This window comes from Parus major, chromosome 6, assembly GCF_001522545.3.
Source record: "Parus major isolate Abel chromosome 6, Parus_major1.1, whole genome shotgun sequence".
Taxonomy (NCBI): Eukaryota; Metazoa; Chordata; class Aves; order Passeriformes; family Paridae; genus Parus; species Parus major.
Window position 1 is genome coordinate 11,929,200 of NC_031775.1, and position 18,670 is coordinate 11,947,869.

The 18,670-nt window shown below is 47.4% G+C and overlaps 2 protein-coding genes across 2 annotated transcripts; one reads left to right on the forward strand and one right to left on the reverse strand.

Moving 5' to 3' along the window:
* Positions 1 to 751: 751 nt before the first annotated feature.
* Positions 752 to 7,064, reverse strand: ZP4 (zona pellucida glycoprotein 4). Its single transcript, XM_015633621.3, has 12 exons — positions 6,851 to 7,064; positions 6,394 to 6,515; positions 6,213 to 6,315; positions 5,497 to 5,652; positions 4,916 to 5,103; positions 4,669 to 4,766; positions 4,199 to 4,329; positions 3,822 to 4,011; positions 3,600 to 3,747; positions 2,192 to 2,270; positions 1,752 to 1,868; positions 752 to 1,630 (listed from the first exon to the last, which is right to left on the reverse strand). Exons 1-12 carry the CDS (start codon positions 7,047 to 7,049, stop codon positions 1,497 to 1,499), a joined length of 1,665 nt encoding a protein of 554 aa, XP_015489107.1. The 5' UTR covers positions 7,050 to 7,064; the 3' UTR covers positions 752 to 1,496.
* Positions 7,065 to 10,644: 3,580 nt separating this feature from the next.
* Positions 10,645 to 16,727, forward strand: LOC107207028 (cytochrome P450 2C20-like). Its single transcript, XM_015633624.2, has 9 exons — positions 10,645 to 10,896; positions 11,235 to 11,397; positions 11,947 to 12,096; positions 12,404 to 12,564; positions 12,955 to 13,131; positions 13,634 to 13,775; positions 14,081 to 14,268; positions 15,328 to 15,469; positions 16,161 to 16,727. The coding sequence occupies exons 1-9, from the start codon at positions 10,717 to 10,719 to the stop codon at positions 16,340 to 16,342; spliced, it is 1,485 nt and encodes a 494-aa protein (XP_015489110.1). The 5' UTR covers positions 10,645 to 10,716; the 3' UTR covers positions 16,343 to 16,727.
* The last annotated feature ends 1,943 nt before the right edge of the window (positions 16,728 to 18,670 follow it).

Genomic DNA, 18,670 nt, shown 5'->3' on the forward strand with positions numbered 1-18,670 from the left:
GGCTGTTTGACCTATCTTCAGATGATAGTTTTTTCCAGCCTGTGATCTCCATCTCCCTCCCACCTTACAACTTGGTTGTCTTTTCTTCTGGTTAGATTTTGAAAGTGTGCAAGGCAAAGATCACTGGTTATCCTGACAGTAGCAGGGAAAAGTATTTCTACTAGAAAAATAAAAACCAAGATTACTCCTGAAGTTTCTTGGAATAGGAAAGGAATTAAAATGCAGATCCCACCACTCATTAATACCCTCCAATCACACAGTAGCAGCAGAACCTAATTAAAGAGAACATCTGCTGCCTCAAGCAAGCTAGTGATCAGTTTTTTGCTTCCATGTGCAAGTGCTACTCTTCCCTTTTGAAGGCCCCAAAGCAATACAATTAAGACTTCTGTCCTGCCCTTAACAGGAAGAACTTCTAATCAAGCCTTAGAGGAAAATAGGGAAAAGCATTTTTCCTTCCCCTCAAGGACTACCACATCAGCTGTAAGCAGCTCTCAGTGTAAGTGCAAGCACCAGGGCTCCCCCCAGGCTGGGCAGGAAGAAGGGGGTGGAACCCCATTTCCCCTCTACTCCCTGGAGAGTTTTGCTGCACTGTTTTCACCCATGACCTCAGAAAGCAAAGAGGGATGCTGCCCAGCTGCTGGGACTGACAACACCATGCTGAGCTGCTCCCGATGCTCAAAATGGCAAGTTATATTTCCTCATCTAAAAGAAATAAGTTAAAAAAATAAGAAAAGCACTTTTATGCCAAGAGTGATGTCAAATTAGCTTTAATCCAAGACCTATGAATACTCCTAACAGCCTGCTGTCACATGAAGGCTTAAAATTAAGCTTTAGAGTTTGATTTTATTTTTTTTTCTCCTGAAGTTCAAACCATCAAGGCCCTTTTATTTTTTTCCCCACTTGGAATGATGTTTCCATGTTCTCATTCGCCAGAAAAATGCCACCTATCCTTTTCTATTTCTAGGGCAAGAAAGGCAGGTTCATGCACAGCATCATTGGGAAGGCCCATTTGTGTAGTGCTTTGGCATCTTTGCTTTCCAGTCCTGCCACATGAACACAGCTCTAACTTACCCAATGACTTAGGGACAAGTTGGCAATTCCCAGCTCCTTGGCACAGTCAAAACAACTGCTCTGCATCCCCAGAGAAGTAGCTGCAGGATCTGCTTTTAGTGAGTTTTGCTGCACTTTGCTCAGTGTTTGAATGGAGCCTAGGTTATATTCATTAACAGAAATGCCAACACCACCCAGCATCAAACCTGCCTCAGTCTGCAGCCCAGGCCTTGACAAGGTCTCCAGCTTGTCCAAGGCAGACAGATAACACCAAACCCAGAGCAGAAGTCCAGAGTGAGATGAATTCAGAGCATTTGGAAGGCTTTCAAAGACTTCTGTAAAGGAGACTGGGGTAATTTCTGCCTCATAAATAAAGTCTTATAGCTAGAGTCTCCAGGGGAAGGGGTACCACCAAACAAATGGGTTTGACAGGCACCTTATTGCAATCAGTGGATTTCATGTGTTGCTGACACCTTCCTTTGCCACAGCACAGAAACCACAAGCACCACAAACAGAGCTGTCCCAGTTGCCACAGCAGCAAATCCCAGAGCCCAGGGGGCTGCAGCCTGCACCGTCGCTCCTGTAGGGAGAGACACCCCGGTTAATGCTCCCAGTGAGGCACAGGGATGCCTTAAGGGCTCAGCCTTTCTGTAGAAAAGCCTTAGACCAGCTCCCTTCCCCTGCTCTGCTGCCACACTTACTGAGGCCATCCTTGGCTGTGTCCTGTCTTAGCTCATCCTGGAGGAAAATCACAGGGCCTTTGCCAGAGACATGGGAAGTGCCTTCCTGAAAGGGATGCTCAGCACTCCTTTTACCCCCTACAGAGCAAGGTGAAGGTTGTAGGTAAGAAGAGGTGTAGCCCTGAAGGCCACCAAACTTCTTCTAGGTCAGCTTCTCAACACACAGGAAGCTCTGAAGGCCACATTTTCCACATGAGCCCACACAGACCTTAGCCCATGAAGACCTCTGTCTTTCTGGCATAAGAAGAGTCCTTAGTCAGTGGAAAAGAGCAGGAAATGCTTTGTCAAGCTGTCCATGCTTCAAGGGAATACTCCATAGGACACATGTCTCCTACTCCCCAGCTTGGAGACTAGGCCCTTGCTGCCCCTTTGGAAGGGAAGGAGAAGGCCAGGACACTTACTGACGCTGGAAGGACAAGTGGTGACACAGGACTCCTTTACAGACCGGTGGCACACCGAAGCACTGCAGTGCAGGTACACCTAGAGAAAAATGGAACACTGAAATGGAACAATGAAATCCCTCAGGCAGTGTCTGGAGGCTGGTGATAGCCTAGTGTGGTGCTTTGACCCCAGCCAACAGCTGAGCAGCCATGCTGCCTCTTATTCATTTCCCCTCCTCTGCCCCAGCAGGGCAGAGAAAGAATAGGAAGAGCGAAAGCAAGAAAACCTGTAGCTGGAACAATAAAGACAGTTAAATAAGTGAAGGACAGGAGGAGAGGGAAGAAAAAACCCTAAAGCACAAGTGACATAAGGGCAAGTCGCCTTCCCTGCTCCTACAGGCAGACCAGTGCCCAGGCAGTTAGAGCATCAGCTACACTGGAAGATTTAATCCCCTAATGCTTACTGCTGAGCATAAAATCGTGCAGCATGGAGTATTCCTTCAGTCATTTTGAGTCAGCTCTGCTGCCTTCCAGCTTCTAGCCTATCCCATGCCTACTCACTTGGGCTTGAGAGACAGCAGAATGAAGAGAAAGCAAGCCTTGGTGTTCTGCAAGTGCTATTCAGCAAACAGTAAGAACATCTGTTTTCAACACTGTTTTAGTGACAAATCCAAAACCACAGCACCAAACGGGCTGCTATGGGGACAGTTAGCTCCATACCAGCGCACCTGGACCTTCAGGGGGAAAGCAGGAAAGTCTGTCGGTCTGGTTTCACATCCAGGCTGTAGCCTTGGAGCCCTCTGCTGTCCACTTCGGAACCCTTACACCGTACACTTTCAAACTCGGTCAAATCCAGTTTTACAGCACTTCTCCCTGACTCCTGGAATGCTGCTGCCGGAGCACCACTTCACTGTGAACTTTGTTAAGTACAGCTGAGACAAATTTTGAGTATTAGTTGATTCTAGGAACACTGAGCAAACAGTACAAGGCAGGGTGAATTTCATGTGACAGCTGGAGGAGCTCAAATGAGATTCAGAGCCCAGATGCTTCAAAAGGTACTCCAAGTTGTTTCCAAGTGATTTTGGCCAAGAAATTTAGTTTAGAGAACATCGATTAGCATAGCTAGAGCACACACCCTAATCGAATTCACCAGACAAGCCAGCACTTGCTTAAGTAAACTACTACCATTCTAGTAGTCACATCTTTTGTCACACCCCTCCAGTGATGTCTCTTACCTCTACCACATTCACTTCAGGGAATAAGGTTTTTTGCATCAACCTCTCCCCTTCTGTTTCAGCAGGGGATTTTACTAGTCTTTGTTCCACTTTCCCAAGGAGGCCAAGAGATTCATAGTTATGAAAAAGTTCTTATTGCTTGCACATTTTACTTGTCTTCAATATGAAGCTAGGCAGCCAGGACAGGATCTTACCAGCCCAGAGAGTTTCCCTTGGGAAGTAGGGTCCACAAAGGTGAACGTGTAGAGGGTGAAACGCTGGTAATGAGAGGGGAACAGTAGTCCTGAGGTGAAACTCAGAGGCATCAGCTGTGTCTGATAGTTGTCCCCTGCATAAGGGCACCTGAGGAGGAAATGTAAACAGTGAAAAAAGAGCAAGTTATTCCCACAACCCAAAGTCTATTACAAGTCACTTACCCATCTACCAAAATTGGCCACTGCAGCTGTTGCTGGGGGTTGGAGCTTGGTGTGGCCCAGCAGTGGTGCAGAACTAAAATCAGGTCAGGGTCTGTTCTCTGAAGGATCTTGACTTCTGCATAAACAGGCTCTCTCAGAGTCTTCAGAACAGGATAGTCACTGTCTGTATAGTAGGAAGTGTAGCTTCCATCTGGGGCAAAAGAAACCCAAAAGATATTTAGGAGCAGGAAGAAACAGGAATAGGCGTCCTTTATAGCAGTAGGTGCCCTGATGGCAGGGAAGCAGTCTGGGTTAACCCATCAATACTCCACTATTACTCTTCAGAGACCGGAGCCCTGCACCGAGAGGCTTGAGTAGGTCCTGCAAACTTCTCCTACCTGAGGCAACACGCAGCTCCAAAGACAGAGGACCTGGCTGGGACACAGCAGGGAGTGGTGGCAATGTAAAGACCTGAACACTCAAGGGAATGGAGCTCCCACTGATGGAATAACTACATCGGACATGTAACCTGGGGGGAAAGGAAAGCTCCAAATCAGGAAAATAAGAAAAGCCACTCTGATACCCTCTTTCTCCAATATGGCAATGTATCATCTGCTTTAATTATTTATATCCCCTTCCTTCCAACAGTCCCTTTTAAACAAATACTTGAAATTCTCTTTGGTGTTTAGATTTCAGAATCTGCAGATTGTCACTGATCAACAACAGCTTAATTCCTACTAATTAGAGATGTACCAGTCTTTAACCTTCTTCAGTGTCCTCATGTGAATTCAGAGCTTGTGATAAGCAGGAATTTCTCTAGTGATATTGAACACAATGACTCCCAGCAACATCAGCCCCAGGATAATACCTGAAAATGCTATCCCTAGTGACAGAGCCAAGGCTCCCAGTCTTCACATCCCTTCTTGCCACCAACTCATTCTCATATATGGCCTGGTCTCCAGTTATCTGGAATGACAGATAGGCACCATCACTGTGGCAAGTCAGGCTGGAGAACAGCACTCGACCTCTGGAAGTTTATAGGATGTCCATTAAGTAGCCAAAACCATCTCAGGTTGTTCCAGCTCTTCCAGCCTAGCAACAGCTGCATCTCTTACCTGAAAAGTAGTGCCACAGGCTGAGAGTGGAAACCGGTACACAACAAAGGCATTGTTTGTCAGGACAGGGACACAGCCAGTACTGTGTCCACTGGCCAGTTGCACTGAGTCCAGGGCAACAGGTGGCAGGGTTGCATCTCGAGAAACAGCTATGGAAAACTGGCCATCTGGTGTGCAATGAGCTGTCACTGGAGAAAAAGATATAATCAGCTTGAGCTCAGAAATAGGAGGGATGGAAAGGAGACCCTAACATCACAACCAAGACAAGACCAACAAGTCCTGCAAGCTGTCCTGCCTTTAACCCACAAAACATGTGCTAAGTATGGCAAGACAAGTGCAACCAGCTTCAACAACAACACCGATGCTGGGCAGAAAACCAAGTCTGTTGCAATACAGTGGAAAATGCTGGACGCTTCACTGGGACATGATATTCTTGGCAGCCAAAAACATAGCCCTGAGCCACCTGCAGGAGTGGTAAACACCAAGCTTGCCCTGCCAGCATAGTGAGACACCCTTGTGAGATTGGTGAGAAATGTTTTGCAGCAGCTCAGAAAGGAGGGAGAACAGCTGCTCAGGTTTACCTGTGTTACCAAAGTAGCAAGGCTTCACGCTGTCTCTGGGGTCATAGCAACAGCCTTGTGCTTCACAGTCTCCCTGGCTGATGGGCAGGGAGGCACATGGCAGCCGGTCCTGGCTGGGAACAGCTGAACAGACACTACTGCTTGGAGCATCCAGGGCTGGAAAAAACAGAAGGACTTTGCAGCTAAAGCACAAGAGCAGGGGGACAAAGACATGAAAGACACTGGCTGCAAGGTGTCCTGGTGACTCTGCATACAAATCAAGAGAAGGGAGAGTCAGGCAAGAGTCAAACACATGGCCTGGATCTGGCATGGAAGCCTGCCCAGGAGGGGCCTACATTTCCATGGAACAGAGACTCCCTCTGAGGTCATGTTCAGGAAACTGGACTTACATTGGATCTGTCAAGATAAAGCATTCTAGATCAACTCCTGGTAGTTAAGAAAACCATCGCACCTAGTCTCCAGTTCAATCCCTGAGCTTGCAGGAACTCATGTAGCCAGAATATGGCTGGGAGACACAATGAACATATTCACCTACTGACCCTGCAGAGAGGCACAAGTCCCCAGCAAACTGGGGGCTCCTATGTCCAAACCCTTTTCCATGGGGTTTTCAGCACAGCAGTAAGTCCTTTTTCCTAGCCCCCAAACTGACTAGGAACAGCCATCTGAAAGGAATGGCAGTCATCACCACAAGATTCTGACAGGTGCTTGTATCTTACCAGGAAGGTCCACAGGGCACCTGAGCAGCGTCTCTTCATAAAGAACTTTTTCCCCAGCAGCATCTGTTCCTTCAAGCCCAACCAGTATAAGGTAATTGTGATCCTAGGGGAAAGCCACACCAGTCAGGACAGCCAGAGCACCAGTAGCTACAGTCCCAGCAGAATCTCTAAGGTCACTCACCCACTCAAAGATGTAACAGCCATCATAAGAGACTGATACTTTCCTAGAGCCATCTGGAGTTCCAGATACCAGGAGCCCACAGCCAGAGTCATTCTGCAGCGCATGTGCCTTCCCTTCAGTATCTAAGGAAAGAGGACACAGCAGCAGGGGCTTCAGAGTCCCACAGGGTCTGGATCAGACCCACTACAATCCTACCTTTCTGTAGGAAATAGGGACATAGCCAGTATTAGGGTCTGAAACAGCAGTGAGAGAACCCAGCAGCTAAGACATCTAGATCCAAGCACAGCACTTGACCAAGTCCTCAACTGCTGTGTCATATAAACAGCCCCCTGATTATGCAAGACACAGGGAAGCTGTTCAACAACATTTGACATCAAAACCTTCCTTTCTTCTCATTCCATGCACCTCTGCATTTGGGAAAAGGTATGGCTTAAAACGCCTCTTGATATTGCCTCACCCCAAGTAGTCAGCACAAACGAAGCATTCCCTTCCCAGCCTAGAGGTAAGGTGAGCTGTAAGCTTTTTTGGCCACAAGTCAGCAGGGTAGGATCAGAAAAAACACTGACACGAGCCCCTAGAACCAAAGCCAGGGGACCAAGAAACACCCAGGAGAGCACAGCTCCTGATGCAGCCCTAGACTGCCCTACAACACCCATCCTGCTCTCCTGCTAGGCTCTTAGCCTAGACCTTTTAAGTTGTGGAGCCAGGTGGAACCAGAAATCCCTGAAGTGTCCAGGTGGACCCAGCCCAGCAGTTTAACACCTTCCATTGCCCTCACCTGAACTCAGCAGAGTCTGCTTGCACTTTTTGAAGAAAACCAAAGGGCAAGAGTTGAGCTAAAGTCAAGAGATAGGTTCATACTGTGGAGCCCGAGGAAGGTCTTCAAACCCTGTTTCCTACCCTGAATTCTTCCCATGGTTGGAACATACAGGAAATATGGTTGCTTCTCCACATGTGCCCTATGCTCTAATTGCTCATTCCATGGCATGAGTGCAAGAAACTTAGTGATAATGCTCTTTTACTCTTTAAAAGATTATACAGGTTCAAATGCCAGACACAGGGTGCTGACATAAAAGCACAGAAATAGCCCTCCACATAAAATCTGAGAAATCATGGAGCTCAGGAGGCTTTGCAGTCCTAGACCATGGTGATCCCCCATAAATACTCCTGGCTGTGGACTTTTTGCAGTGTGGCCCTGTTTGCAATGTGTTTATACAGATATAGTTGCAGGACTGGTTCAGGCCTGCTAAGTGGCTGGATGGTATGCTCTCTGGGACCCCTCCCCCCAAAAACTGGCAGGTGGGCCCCTGAGATAAATGGGCTTGAAACACAGGGAAGGGGAGCCTCTGTGATCCCAGAGAAAACTCTGTCTGCCAGCAACCATTGCCTGTCTGTAACTGCAAGGTCTCACGGAGGGCCTTCTCCCCAGCCACACCTTAGGCAGCCACACCAAGTGAATCCCTCATTGTCCATCTTTCCACACGTTTCTGCCTTCATGCAACGGAACTGTGAATGTCTTCACATTTCTGCCCTCAGCAGACCCTCCAGCTCCTGGATGTCTGCACAGCACTGTACAGCATCAGTACACTGGGCCCAGCCAGCCCTCCTCACAGGCACGGTGAGCAGCTGAGTCTGAGGGAGGCATTTCCTTTGCTCTTCCACTTCAGCCTGCAGACTGTCTTTGCTGCACAGCTGTACAAGATGCCATGATCCCAGAAGGACAGCTGGTGAAGAACATCACTGTGCTTACCTCTGCTAATTTCATGTACCAACCAGGATGGCTGCTCCACAATGTATAAAACCTTACCAGCAGCTCTGCACAACAGGAGATGGAGACAATGGATCTTGACAGGCTGCCTGTGTGGCTGAGACTTGAGCAGCCCTCATGAACCAGCTGCGCTCCCCACAGTGCCTGCCTGGGCACTGGGTAGTGACAGTGGAGAGACACCCAGGGAAAACATTTGGACTTTGGCTGGTAGGGAGGCTTCATCTCTTTAGAAGCTGAGCACTGTGCATGCCCAAATCGCATAATCACTACATGACTGCCATATGTTTCCTTGGACCTGCTGATAACTGGTAAAAATCAGTAAAGTACTTTGGAGCTATAGGGAAGTACTTTTATTATGCTTTAATCCATCAATATTTTACTTCTGCTGACAGCAGGAGTGTCTACATGGACCTGAAGAATAATTCTACATGAAACAACCCAGAAGTGCTGTAGATCCACCAAGGAGCACCTGTGCTGAGAATGGTTTCAGGTACCTGCCCTTTCCTAGTTCCTACACAGATACCAAACAGTTGTGTTTGATCATGTAGGGATGGGAGGCTCTTCAAATGAGCCTGAAATTCATGGAAACTAAATGCTTTGTTTGAGAGAAGTTGTTATGAAAAGTGGAAAGCAGCCTAGCTGAAATTAATCAAGCAGGTCTCTCTTCCTCAGGAATCTTTTCTTCACCCCTTTGATAGTTCTCATGCATTACAGTGACCCAGCAGTAAGCACCAATTTAGATAGCACCCAAGACCACCACAGACAGGAAGGACATGCAGAGGATGAAGGCTGGTGAAGAAAACATCTCTACGGGCCTCTAGTCTGATCAATGAGTGTCATGGGAACAAGGGAACTTTGTAGACAAGGTGGTGACGTCATGAACCCTGGTAGCTGGCAGCTACTTCATGTGGCAGAGCAAACTCTCATGAACTTCCCTTTCATTAGATGCAAGTCCATGAACTTACATGAACTTCCACGAACTGCCCTGATTGCATCTGAGATGGTGCAGGAATTTGGCCAGCAGATCAGTAACTAGCCAAAAGTTGTTGGCAATTCAGTTTTTCCACCAAAGTATTTGAGTATGGCTCTCTAAGAAGTAAAATGAGATTTAAAGAGAACAACAAGAAAATTATTGCATCTATTCAAGAGAACAACAATGACTTAGAACTCCCCTCTGTAGGGAAGGTACAAAAACTTTTGCAAGGGATGGATACCTTCACTATCTCCACTGAGTGGAAGGAAACTCACATCAATACACTCCTGTACAGCAAACACTGCACGCTCCAATGAAACACTCAGTTCACCCAGGCCACTTGCTAATTCCCACCAAGTCCCACATCCCCTATCCTTCCAACACCTTCTGATCAGTTTTTCCTGCAAATGTGTCACAGTTCAGGAGAGAAGGAGGGTTAAGGCCCGACTGAACAAGCTAAGCACAGCCCTGAGGGTTGTTTCTACCAGCCATTGCCACTGCTCTTGGGACCCCACTGGTACACTGGCCCTGAGTAACCTTGGGCAGCTCTTTTTTAAGACCTTGCAACACACTGGATATGCTCTGCTGTCTCCCAGGGCACCTAGGGAACTTCCAAGGGCACTAACTCCTCAAAGAGGAGTCAGACATCAACAAAACAAGAACCTGTGCATGGCAGCTTCCAGCAGTAGGTTAGTAGGTTAGATGAGCTTCTTTGGTAAGAGCAAGGACCAGTTGCCAGGTTGCAATGGTCTATACCCAGCCTTGGACAAGTGCATCTTTGTCCCAGCTTGGGAAGCCATTTCACAGAGACTCTCTCAAGTTCTGGATTTCTCTTTTCTCTGACTGTTTTTCTCTTTTTCTCCTCTAGGAGACCTTGAAGAGGTCAGAGTCTCAAGGTCTCATCCCGTTTTCTTACATCTTCATTTTGTCTCACCCAGCAAGTCCTTTCTTGTCTATCGTCATGTCTGGAGACTTTTCTGGCCTTGCTAGATAGAGATTTTATACTTTCCTCCCTTGTGAGGCCAGACACCCCTAGGGAGAGAGACTGAGGCTATTGCTGTGCACTGGGGAAAACACAATTGCATGTTCTTCGGCAAATCACACATGGTATGAACTTTACTAATAATGTCAGGAAGATTTCAGGAACGATGAACGATGGCTCACACCATTGAGGGCTTGCACAATCAGTCCTGAAGAACAGAAAACCCAAATGTCACTGAAGTGCTTGGAAGGTCCTCTTGTGACAGTGAGTATCTGTAACACCTCAGAAGGAGAGTGTGCACCTCGCATGATCTCTGTAACAGTTAACTCTAAGTAAAACAAGTTTAATGAACCCATTACAGATATCCTAATCTCTGTTGGCGTCTGCAGTTGTTTGAGATAAGGTGTGTCTTCAATGAATAATTAATAATAATAAAAGTCTTAGTTTCATAACACAGGGCGATCTAACAAATGATTGACTAGTAACACCCACTGACTCAGCCATGTGACCCAAAATCTGATCTTGAGCTAACACAGACCTTTCGTATATAAACTCAGAATCTGACAGCCAGAGTCACTCCCTCCTGAGCCACAGAAGCAAATGGAGCTCCTGGGAGGAGTCACTGTTGTCCTCCTGGTTTGCATTGCTTGCCTGCTCTCCTTTGCAGCATGGAAAGGAAAGTCTGGAAAGGGGAAGATGCCTCCAGGACCAGCTCCCCTTCCCATTATAGGTAACCTGCTGCAGGTGAAACCAAGTAACTTGGCCAAAACCCTCCAGAAGGTAAGGCCATTTCTTCTTCTCTCTTTCTGCTGTGGGTGAGAAATGTGTGGGACTTGTGCACTGGGTCAGCTTGTGGCTATGGCTCAATGACTTGCAATTCCAGAGGAGCAGAAAAGTCATGGGGATTGCAGCTGCTTTCCCTCATTGCTGTTGCCATGTTGTTCAGGGCCTGATAAATGGGAGCCATCTCCACAGCCACATTTATCACGAGAGAACCAAACCTTGATGTTACCAAAGTGTGAGGCTAACTGCCTGCTGTGGGAGGCACCAGCAAGGAGACTTCCCCACTCTTCCTCACTATTGGCTCCATGGCCATGTTCTCTCTTGCATTTTTACAGCTCAGTGAAGAGTATGGACCAGTGTTCACAGTGCACCTGGGCTCTGACCCAGTGGTGGTGCTGCATGGTTATGATGTGGTAAAAGAAGCCTTGCTTGATCGCGCAGACGAGTTTGCTGCCAGAGGACACATGCCCATTGGAGACAGGGCTAACAATGGATTAGGTATGGCTGCTGTCTGAGCTGCTGCTGAAGGAGAAGAGAAAGGCTGAAGATGTTTCAGTAGATTAGAGCTGGAGTGTACCTTGCATGAGGGAAAGCAGCAAGTGGTGAATGCAACCCACCTGGAGAGGGAAAGCCAGAGAGAGCAGTAATGACTGATTTCTACCACTTCAAAGGGTGAGAGGTAGCAGAGAAGGGGAGACAGGTTGTTCTCAAAGCTGGGCAGGGAAATGGCAAGGGGCAGCAACCACCAGCTGTAACAAGGGAAATTGTGTATGGGTTAGTGATGAATTATTCACAAGGATGTTTGGCATATAGTGGAGAAGGTCAAAAGTAGGCAGTTGGACTACAAACCTCTAAACCACAGTACACTGTGACATTGCCATGTCAGCGCTCTCCAGGGACAGGATTCACTGTCACCATGAGCCACTGCTTGTCTCACACCCAGCATGCCCAAGACAGGTCTTCCCTCTTCCTTCTTCCTCTGCAGGGATTGCTTTTAGCAACAATGAGCCATGGTTACAAGTCCCTCTCTTCCTTCTTCCTCTGCAGGGATTATTTTTAGCAACAATGAGCCATGGTTACAAGTCCGGCGGTTTTCTCTCACCACTCTGCGGAACTTTGGAATGGGGAAGAGGAGCATTGAAGAGAGAATACAGGAGGAATCTGACTACTTGCTGGAAGAGATCAACAAAACAAAGGGTACAGTCCATCTTTAATATATTTTATGTTTGAAAAAAAATAGGCTGTATTAGGGGAGCTCACATCTTTAAAAAGGAATGAAGTTCCTATGGATTTGGTCCATGCACCAGCTACCCCTTATTACAAAGCTATAATAATTTGGTGGTCATGTTCTATTCTATTTGGAGGACCCTTCTGTGTCACTCAAGAGACTGATCGGATATTTCCACTGATAACCAGAGTTCAGATTACCCACAGTAGCCATTAGTAGATATATAACATTTCACGGGTATTTTTTTTATAGTCTGTAACTTTTCTGCAATCACAGGAACACCTTTTGACCCAACCAGCATGCTGAGCTGTGTTGTCTCCAATGTCATATGCTCCATTGTCTTTGGGAAACGATATGATTACAAGGACAAGAAGTTCCTGGCTCTGATGAGCAACATGAACAATATCTTTGAGATGATGAACTCCCGCTGGGGACAGGTATTTTCAGTAGGCATTTCACAGTGGCAACATTCTCCCAGGGGAGCAGGATGCCTCCCTCCCAATGGAGTTCCATTTCAATCTTCTAATTAGGACCCTGCTCTGCTCCACTGAAGGCATTTCATTCAAGAGCAAGAAACTCCCTCACCAAAGCTGGAGTTTGCTTTGCCAGCTAAGTGCAGCTTCCCAATAGTCCAGGACACCCTTCTCCACTTCTAAGGTTCCTACTGCTACTACTACTACTACTAAGCAAGCCCTGCCAGACTGCCCAGCATCACAGTCCTTCTGCTTGGCTCAGTGGGCAGGGTTGTGGTTTTCCTGGGCTTTTGGCTAATATCAAAGGATGGGGCAAATGTCATACTAGGGACCTTCCTGTTTCTTTCCTTACAGCTCTACCAGATGTTCTCAAATATCCTGGATTACTTGCCTGGCCCACACAACAATATATTTGCAGAATTTGATTCTCTAAAAGCCTTTGTAGCAGAGGAAGTGAAGTTGCACCAAGCCTGCCTAGATCCCAACTCCCCCCAGGATTTCATCGACTGTTTCCTCTGCAAAATGCAGGAGGTAAGGAGATAGATGGGCCCAGCTTCTCCCCAAACACACCTATGTTGAGTCCTTCCCTCTCATGAGTAACACAGACATTGGGATGACCCCTTCCTAGTCAGCTGTGCAATGGGAAATCAGCAACAACACCCCCAGATATTGCCTGTATTACTGCTTATAGCTCTGGGTCTGCATGCTCACCAGCCACCACTAGCTGCAACTGTTCTGAGAGGGAGAGCTTCCTCTGCTTTCACCAAAACACAGGGACTTTTTCAGTCTGGTCTTGCAGTTCTTTCACTGGAAAGCATTTGGCACAGCAAACAAGCAGTGGAGTGCCATTCAGTGTACAGCCTAAAAGAAGGCTGGTATTGAGTTCACTGCTCAAGGTAGCATTTCAACATCCCAGGTGGCTGCTGTACCTTAGCAGAGAAACAGCTCTAGGAGAAAAGGCAGGGCTGGGAAAACATGAGAAAAGGCCACTTTTCTCAGCTCAATCAGAGAAAAAACAAAGCCTTTTCCTTAGGAGAAAGATCGCCCCAATTCCAGTTTCCATATGAAGAACCTGATAACAAGCGCCTTCGACTTGTTCATTGCTGGAACTGAGACAACAAGCACCACTGTACGATATGGGCTTCTGCTTCTTCTCAAATATCCAAAGATACAAGGTACCAGTTTGTGACCTCCTTACTGGCTATTTCCCTGGGTTTGGCACATGACTAACACCACATCCTTCTCCCAGATTTTCCCCTTGTCTCTCTCTCTCTCTGGGACCTGACTGTGTCCACATCTTTATTTAGCCAAAGTAATAGGAGAACTTTCTTTGCATGGGCAGCAGTGGAGCTGTGTTCCAGTCAACATCAAAACCAACTTAATGCTTCTGCCTTCTGTGATTTGCAAACAGCTTAGGGCAACCTATTAAGATAGGTTTGATATTATTTACCCATTTGATGGTTTGTGCCTCTCATGACAGAGAAAGTTCAAGAAGAGATTGACCAGGTAATAGGACGATCAAGAAAACCTTGTGTGGCTGACCGGACCCAGATGCCCTATACAGATGCCGTGGTCCATGAAATCCAGCGCTTCATCTCTCTTATTCCCCTGGCTGTCCCTCACAGTGTGACCAAAGACACCAGCTTCAGAGACTACATCATTCCTAAGGTTAGCTCCCTCAAGTTCAGCAGCTCTTTGGCTGTTACAAGGCACAAGTCAGAATTGTTGTGGCCTGACCTTGTTTTCACACAGCCCATTGTGAGGGTTTTATCCTCAGGCAGCTGTAGCTCACTTGCACTCCCTTGTTGATGCTCCATAGGCCAAGACTAGAAGAGGAGCTCTGACCAACACTTTTGTTCCCTTGCTCTGCAGCTTTACCTATTTGCAGAAGCACAGTGGGTTCACAAACACCCAGAGCAGTCATTCTTCACACAAAAGGCAGCAAAGTTGAGCAGCAGCTCACCACCATCCAGGATTATGCACATGCTTGGGAGCAAAGTCAGTTGCTGCTTAATGTGCACAGAAAGCCTCTGAGCCACAAAATGCTGTAGGGTATGTTTGCATTGAATGGAATAAGCCAAACCTGTTTGTTCTAGCATGCTTCCTGAGGCAGTCTCTGCTGGCCACTGCCAGAGGTGGGCTGGTGGGAAACAGCAGCGCATGGGCTGCTGGTGGTGTGATTTCCAGCTGTCTGTGTAAAATCATAAGGCAGCACCCAGAGAACTGCTCAGTTACTAGCAGAGAACTCTTGTGTTGTCACTGCTGAATACTCCAGCCCCTGTTAACGGCTGGCCAGGAAGTGGGAAGGTCGAGGATTGTGGCAGGAGAAATTTGTGACAAGAGGGGAATTCCACAGAAGCTTCTTTTCCACAGCCTTATGTGCTTTTGATATTTTGGACTTGCAGGAAAAAAAGGACATGATGCATCTACAAGGTCATTATTGTGAAACACCTAGAAAAAAGAATTAGGTGGGGTGTCCCCAGATGACCAGAGGAAGGTGAGGATGAATGTTCTGGAGACGAGAGGGAGAATTCAGGAAGAGCAACAACTGCTGTGACATTCAATGGGGTCTCCCTAAAGCTGCCTCCTCTAAAGAAGGGTCCCAAAAGGAAACCAAAGGCACTGGTAGGGTTATACAGGGCAGCACAGTCTCAACTTGGCAGGCAGGCAGATTGAGTGATCTAATTTGCCTGCCTTTCATGTTCTGTTCTTCTTGTGTTACTTTAGGGCACCACAATTTACCCTGTCCTCACTTCTGTCCTCCATGACGGTAAAGAGTTTCCAAACCCACATGAGTTCAATCCTGGACATTTCTTGAACAAGAATGGCAGCTTTAGGAAGAGCGACTTCTTCATGCCCTTCTCAGCAGGTAAAGCACAGGTTTGCTCTTTTCCTGTCAATCTCCTCCTCTGGTGACTGCCCTGCCCTTCCCTGCAACACACAACTGCCTCTTCCTGACACAGTCCCACTGGCGCTTCCTTGGGGCTCACTGCTCTCTGGATAACTCCTCCCTGCTGCTCCCATCTCCAGGGGCATCTCCCATCTTCTACAGGCCAGTCAGCTTCTCAAATCTCCTACTAGGACCTGTCAATGTAATGATGTGAATGGGACCCCCTGTCACTGTCTACAATACCTGTCACCTTCCTACACAACCACCCAAGTTGTCCTGAATGAATCTTTTTGAGGTAGCTCCACTTATCCACAGAACCTTTTAAGTACCTCTTAGGCCACACACAACCATTCAGCTACCAATAGGTCCAACCTTCCACTTTCTCATCTGTGCATTATGCCACCCTGCTCTCTCTCATCTTGAGTCCCGTGATGCTCCCTCCATGGTTAAGTCATCTCCTGCTCCTGTTCTTCCTTCACACACCCATCCAAAAGGTCAAGGGTCTTTTGCCAACAAATTCTTCTCTTGAAAATGTCCTCGGCAACCCTGACAGTCATCTCACTGCTCTGGCTGTGTGTAGTAAACAGGCCTGTGCAACACAGCTGCTTAGTCCAAACTCTGGTCTACTCAGAAACACCCACTGAGTTCTGTTTTCTGCTTTCACTTTCAGGAAAACGAATATGCCCTGGAGAGGGCCTGGCACGAATGGAGATATTCTTGCTGATAGCCACCATCTTGCAAAACTTTACTTTGAAGTCTGTTGTCAACCCCCAGGAGCTCAACATAACCCCGACTCTGAGTGGGACAGGCAATGTACCTCCTGCCTATCAGCTCTGCGCTGTCCCCCGCTGAAAAGCACTGAGCCACTCTCCAGTGTCCTGAGACTGGCTATTCCTTTGCATTCTCTTTATGAAAATCAACAGCAGGAGCACTGGCCCACCTTTCCTAGGCCTTCAGGAAGGCAGTCCAAATACAGGTTTGGATTACATGCACAAAGTAGGGACCCCTGAAACCTCCCAGAGCTCCACCACACCACAGGAGGCCCTGGGTGACATTGCAGCCTCTTGCACTGATTCTCAGCATCACTGAGCACAGTGGCTGCATCAAACAGCTGGTTTTCTCACCAACACAGCTCCTGTGGCTGCTCCCACCGCATGTGGAGACCATGCTTTGCAGATGGACAGTGCTGCATGTGTGTACATTCATGAGCCAATAAACAAAAATCTACTTAGGAAGATTTGAGCTGTTATTTAATTTGGCTTGGGGCAGTGCCCCCATCTGCTGCTGCACTGCAGAGTAGGTCTGCAGTGCCTGTGGCCAGCACGCTGTGTGGGAAGGGCTGTCCCTCCGGGGCAAGGATCCTGCCTTTGTCATCCACTGTGCTCACTGCTGCTGCCTACAAGGAGCTCCAGAGCAGTCACACACCAGTCTGGAATGCTCAAGGTGCTGGAGGGGAAGGGTGCCCTGCAGCCTGTTTGCAAATGAAAAGAATGCATTCAAGCCTTTTTGCAGGCTGGTGCAAGGAGATCACTTAGCTGAGCACTGGATACTGCAACCAGCTCTCTGGCACCGCTTTTCTACCATTAGTATCACTTCAGGCATTTAGATGCTCTTTATTAAAATTTATTAACTTAGGGAAAGGGTAGTGTCTTTTATTTCTGGCCCCAGCCACAATTTGGTGCTCTTCTCTCAGTAAGAGGCCAGATGGTTTTCATAAAAATATTCCACCACAGATTACTTTCTTCTGGGATTCTTTGTTCCTGTGGCCTTTGGTTGTGTTTGGATGTTCAGTTTGTGCTTGTCTTCATCTTCACATACATAGATACTTGTTGTCCCCTGCATCATGGTCATATAGAAGTCCTAGCGGCAAAATATAAGTTCTGACATTGGTTGTCACAAGGCACTCAGAGACCATGTGAGTACTGCCAAGAAAGCACTGTGCAAGAATTCCCACCTCCCTTTGGAAATGTTTAGCATTATTTTGATGGAAATATTGTATTTGCCCACATCTCAGGTCCATCCCTCCTTTCCCTCCCTTTTTTCCCATGAAGACTGCAGCTGTAATGTCTGTGTACTCTAAAACAATGGCAAACCATTGCTGACTGCTCATCTGGGTTTGCATCAAATGCACAGACCTGCAGGCAAAACCAGCAGGCATGTATGAGACCCAGGCACAAGGGGGAGGAGATTACCTTGAGGATTCCATTAGTCTAAGGCTGCCCCCTTAGAGACAGTCCTGCAACTCAGCAGCACGTATGCTTTGTTGAGAACAAGTTAAAAAAAGGTTTACATCTGGAGGTCTTGGAGGGGATGATTCATATTCACGTCCTTCCTGCCCACTGAGATGCTGATTCATCTGAGGCAATGAACAAAACCATGACAAACAACATCTATCAATAATTCACAAACAACTGCATGAGAAGCACAGGGCAGTGAGAAAATGTTCTCCTACTAAACAGGGGATAAATAACCACACAGGGGATAATATCTGGGATAATATTCAACATATCCTAAGCAAACCCAACTCCCACTCACCACTTCATGCTTCTCCATGAAAAATTCCTGTATGCAGTAACAGCAGACTGCCCAATGTCAGGGTTACTGCTCCTTTTAGGATAAGCTTCTCTTCCTGTTAATACATGCGGGACCTGCAAAGCGAAGAGATGATGGAATTTCTCTTGGGCTGACTCAGACAAACTGGCTGGCTCCCAGCACATCCAGGCTCTGGCATACACATGGGAAGCTGGGTTTCAGGGCACTGGAGCCTCCATCTTTTTACCAGCTCTAGGGCAAATAAGGCAGCTTCTGGCTCTAAGAGCACATTTGAAATGAGGCACAGAGGGGAATCCCGCTTTCACTTTCTAAGGCCACCACCTCATCTGCCAGAGCATTTCCTGAAAATGCCAGGACAAAGTGGAAGATTTCTACTGGCTTGATGCTGAGACCAATGAGCTTGCCTGGTCTGAGGCATCATTCTTTGTCTGAAGTAAGTTGTGCCACTGGGTAATACTGTGCCATGGTACTCTGGTGCAGGAGGCTACATGGGGATGCTTTTTCCTTACTTCATCTCCATTGTTGCTTTGCCTTTGGGAACAGCTGGGAGGAAATTCAGATACCGTGAAGGTTTGGGTAGCTGTGACACACACCACAGCAACTGTTCTGTGGGACATAAATGAACGA